Source organism: Drosophila bipectinata, chromosome 3R, assembly GCF_030179905.1.
Source record: "Drosophila bipectinata strain 14024-0381.07 chromosome 3R, DbipHiC1v2, whole genome shotgun sequence".
Lineage (NCBI taxonomy): Eukaryota > Metazoa > Arthropoda > Insecta > Diptera > Drosophilidae > Drosophila > Drosophila bipectinata.
Window position 1 is genome coordinate 27,676,535 of NC_091739.1, and position 4,643 is coordinate 27,681,177.

The 4,643-nt window shown below is 43.0% G+C and overlaps 2 protein-coding genes across 2 annotated transcripts; one reads left to right on the forward strand and one right to left on the reverse strand.

Annotated features, from left to right (window-relative positions):
- Window position 1: 1 nt before the first annotated feature.
- LOC108122089 (probable enoyl-CoA hydratase) lies at window positions 2–1,181 on the reverse strand. Its single transcript, XM_017236584.3, has 2 exons — window positions 286–1,181; window positions 2–226 (listed from the first exon to the last, which is right to left on the reverse strand). Exons 1-2 carry the CDS (start codon window positions 1,151–1,153, stop codon window positions 120–122), a joined length of 975 nt encoding a protein of 324 aa, XP_017092073.2. The 5' UTR covers window positions 1,154–1,181; the 3' UTR covers window positions 2–119.
- Window positions 1,182–1,421: 240 nt separating this feature from the next.
- Mtl (Rac family small GTPase Mtl) lies at window positions 1,422–3,605 on the forward strand. The gene is made up of 5 exons (XM_017236413.3): window positions 1,422–1,696; window positions 2,540–2,703; window positions 2,765–2,997; window positions 3,059–3,219; window positions 3,289–3,605. The coding sequence occupies exons 2-5, from the start codon at window positions 2,588–2,590 to the stop codon at window positions 3,364–3,366; spliced, it is 588 nt and encodes a 195-aa protein (XP_017091902.1). The 5' UTR covers window positions 1,422–1,696; window positions 2,540–2,587; the 3' UTR covers window positions 3,367–3,605.
- The last annotated feature ends 1,038 nt before the right edge of the window (window positions 3,606–4,643 follow it).

The window sequence follows — 4,643 nt, forward strand, 5'->3', positions numbered from 1 at the left end:
CTACATAAATCATTAAATAAATGTATTTTACGTGAATAAAGGCTTTCGTTTTATAAATAACAACAAAATAATTGCACCTAATCTTGAGATTAAACGAGGTAATTATATTAAAGAGTTGGTCATGTCTTTTTCAGTTTTCTTTCAATTTCGATTTCTTCCTTTTCCCAATCTGGAATGGTTTTCTCCTTGATGTGCCAGGAGTCGGCCTTTGCTCCTTTGACCTCGGCTAAAAAAAGACAGATTAAATTAGGTGTTTTTGAGGATCAACTGGATAAGAATAATTACAGTTCTTGAATCGCTTTACTCCGGCTTGCATTTCGGTGACCATATCAGAAGTGACATTCATTATCTCGTTGTAAGTTCCAGCATGGAATCCTGGTCTATTGTTGGCATTTTCCAGTACAGCATTCCGGTCGTGCATTAGAGAGCCGATTGGGAACTTTGCTATCGAGAAGGCAAGATTCACGGCCTGACCCAGAGCAGTGCCAGTGGCAACAACTCGGTTTATCAGTCCCATTCTCAGTGCCTCTCTGGCGTAAACACGTCTTCCCGTCTCAATAATGTCCAAAGCATTGGAGTAACCGACTGCGGCGGCTAGACGCACAGTTCCACCGTCACTCAAAGGAACCCCGAGGCGGCGATTGAAGAATCCCAAGACCGCCGTATCCTCCATCACTCGTAGGTCACACAGAAGAGCCAGTTCCAAGCCACCAGCCACGCAGAATCCGCTTATGCCGCAGACAATAGGTTTTCGCAGATGCCGCCTGGTGGGACCAATGGAGCCTTCGTGACGCAACAGAAAATTGAGACTGCCACGCTGCGCCTCCGCCTCCAGCTCTTCCAGATCATAGCCCGCGCAAAAGGAGCCTCCAATGCCATACAGAACACCCACCGGAGAGGTATCGTCTGCCTCGAATTGGACGATGGCATCCGTTAGCTGTTCCGCCGTTTGGGCATCGATGGAATTGCGTTTCTGCTCCCGATTTAGTCCAATTAGTGTGATATGCGCGTCTTTCTCCACAACCACCGATCGGGTTGGAGTATCATCCTGGGATCCACTCTCTACATTCCTTACTGCAGTTAAACAAATCGATCTTTGTCCCGATTTTATATGGTTTACACTCTGTAAAAGTTTACAAACAAATCTGCTCATTTCGCCGCCCAAAACAACAACAGAAACAGGGGCGCCCCCTGGAATATGTGATAGGGGTTCACAAAATATACTTTTAATAAAAATGTATGATAAAATCTGCTTAATTTAATAAAATTGTTTTGAGTTTAATTTTTATTTTTGTTAAATTAAGGTGTTTTATTAAGATATATACTTAAATTTATATAAATTCTTTTTAAATTTTCAATAAAATATTAGCCCGTTGTGCAACACGGTTCTCGGACCGTGTTGGAAAACTCCTAAGGGCCGTTTTATTTCCAACACTCACATAAAAAGGTGGGTGTGTGTTTGTGTCGAAACAAAAAATTGAAACACAAAAAGACGTCGGTTAGAGACGCTGCGCTGCCTATATAAATGTATATTTATAACTAGAAACTGTAAGGAATTAGTGAAACTCGGTTATTTAGCTGGGGCGTATGTGCCAGCGCTTCAGAATACAGCCTGCCCAGCAGCACGCACAGTGATATAAGCAAAGTACAAAACAGTCGCCGCCTAGCAGACAAAGGATCCGGATCCGTGAAAACGGTAACGCAATATTCTCCACTCCACTCCACTCCACTCCACTCTACTCCACTGTGGTCCGCTCCCTTGGCACCACAACAATGGGTGAACCATAACAAAAGATTTACAGTGCGGTCGCCGCCCGTTGCAAGTGGCGCAATGTCTCACTTGAACTTTAATTGAATCGCCAGTAGCAGCAGCAGCAGCAGCAGCAGCCGCATTTTTTGTGGCGGCGCCCTCGCCCAGTGTTATTAGAACTTAATTGTGTCTATTTCTGTTTGGTGTGCGTCTGCCGGTGGCTTCCGCGTCACCACAAAGCCTCCCCTCACCTTCGCCCTCGCCCACGCACACTGTACTGCATCGCCCCATTCCACCCGGTCCCTCTCCAGCGGCCCCCGGGGGCAACTGTTGCCATTTGGTCCACCGCGTTGTGTTCCCATTATTTGCCACCAGTCTGTCGCACATCATGATCTATTTTTGAAAATTTTATTTGCAAAAAAAAAAAACATCCAAAAACAAAGTGCCGCAACCGAAATGAGAGTCTCGTTTTATTATGCTTCATGGTCCGCACCGCCTCTGGTTGTTTTTGTTGTTTTGCGGCTGGGGACACACCTTTTGAGTGAGTGCCCAGCCTTTGATCACACAGCGAGATATATTAGTATTTGGCGACCAGGTTGCGGGTGCTGTATCGCCGAGCACCAGACCCTTCGGGCAATTAAAGTATGTTATATACAAATGTGCGGTCAGAGTGGCGGTGCCATTGGGTTTATTGCCTCCAGTAGAACTTAATTAATTGAATTAAGCCGGCGCGCATTCACTGGAAAGAGTTTCTGATATATCTTCCGTCTTCTTATTTTTTGCCCATAGCTCACGCACAGATACAGAAGTATACATATATACATAGTACGTACGACTATGTCAACCGGAAGGCCCATAAAATGTGTTGTCGTCGGTGACGGCACAGTCGGAAAGACCTGCATGCTAATCTCCTACACAACAGACTGCTTTCCCGGCGAATATGTGCCTACTGTGTAAGTACTGGTGACAGTTTACAGAGAAACCGCAAGCTAACTATTTGTCATGTCTCAACAGCTTCGATAACTACTCTGCCCCGATGCAAGTTGACACAATACAGGTCTCGTTGGGACTGTGGGATACGGCGGGCCAGGAAGACTACGACCGCCTGCGACCCCTTTCCTACCCTCAGACCGACGTATTCCTGATATGTTACAGTGTGGCGAGTCCCTCGTCCTTTGAGAATGTAACATCGAAATGGTATCCAGAGATAAAGCACCACTGCCCCGACGCACCCATCATTTTAGTTGGTAAGTTGCCAGCTCTCGGATGCTAAGAAGAGGAAATTTATGTATTTTGTGGTTTTGGCAGGCACTAAAATCGATTTGCGCGAAGATCGCGAGACACTAAGCGGCCTCGCCGAGCAGGGCCTGACGCCTCTGAAGCGCGAACAAGGCCAGAAGCTGGCGAATAAGATACGCGCTGTGAAATACATGGAGTGCTCCGCCTTGACGCAGCGTGGCCTTAAACTGGTAAGTCATCAATGGGCACACCCTCACCGCGCTTTCATCGCTAATTCTGTCACTTGGATTGTGTTTCAGGTGTTCGAGGAAGCGGTGCGCGCAGTACTCAGACCAGAGCCACTTAAGCGACGCCAGCGAAAGTGTTTAGTTATGTAAATAAGGTAGAATGTTATGGGCCTTATATTGGCGGCAGAGATTCCTCGGAAGCAACACGTACGTCGGCGAGCTAGCCGGTACACATAGAAACTCACGCAGCGCCCTTACCGACCAAACAAAACACAACAAAAAATAACTTCACTCATTGAACATAATATTTATTTTATAAGTTTAAAATGAATCCTAAATTACGAAGCACTAAGCAAGAAAAAAAGAACTCCAAACAAATGTTACATCAACACAGACGTTTTTCGCATGAGTTTTTATATGGTTTGTGAAACACGACTCCCTCCCACAAAAACTAGAAACAAAAACCATAGTAAACCATAATCAGATCAACAGAAAAATCGTAAACCTAATGCAGATACATATGTAGAAATCTAGTCAATTGAATCGAATGTATTGTACTAATAGTAACAGCAGCGCAGAGAAAATTATGAAGACCGCAGCCGCCGCAGCAGCCAACTCGCATAAAATTGGTTTCGCATATCACGAGCATCTATGCATTTCCTAATTTCTTATTACATGTATTATAGTTATGTAGCCAAGAGTTAAAGCAACACCTGTCCCCTAGCAACCTAGCTTATCAAGCCAATCAACAAAGACCAATTCACTTGACGAAGAGATCTTGAAGAAAGCCAATATTTACGATAATTAAGCATATGCATTTTTTTATTCTAACTCGACCCTCGAATCATAATCATAATCACTTGACGCTCATCAGACATAATGTCTCTTGAAAATGTAACAACTGTTGATTATTATTTTATACTTATTTATTACCCTAACTTTAAAGCGAAAAAGCATTGTATAAACAATATTTACGGCGTAAGTATAGCAAAAGGTTTATGTAAATGAAAAGGCAAGGAATCTGCATTTATATATGTGACGCGACTCGAATAATGAAAGTAACAAGAATCAAAAACGAAAACTCAAGATAAGCACACATTTTTCCAAATCACAATGAGCATAAAGTAACAATTAAGATGCGACAAAATCCCAGGACACTTTGTAATAATTATAATTATAAATCTAACAAAGTCTTATGTAAATGAAATGAAAACGAAGGCCATTTGGCTGCCAAGATGTAGAAGCCGTAAAACTGATTTAATACTTACGAAAATATATACTGTAATTATTTAAAAAAAAGAAAACCACCCGCTGTATTTTGTGCTTAACTTTGCCTCTCAGTTTATTGTTTATTCTTTTGTAAATGCCACGTTTCGTTTTTTTTGGGTTTGAACAATTAACAATTTGACCAGATTTTTGATGCATGT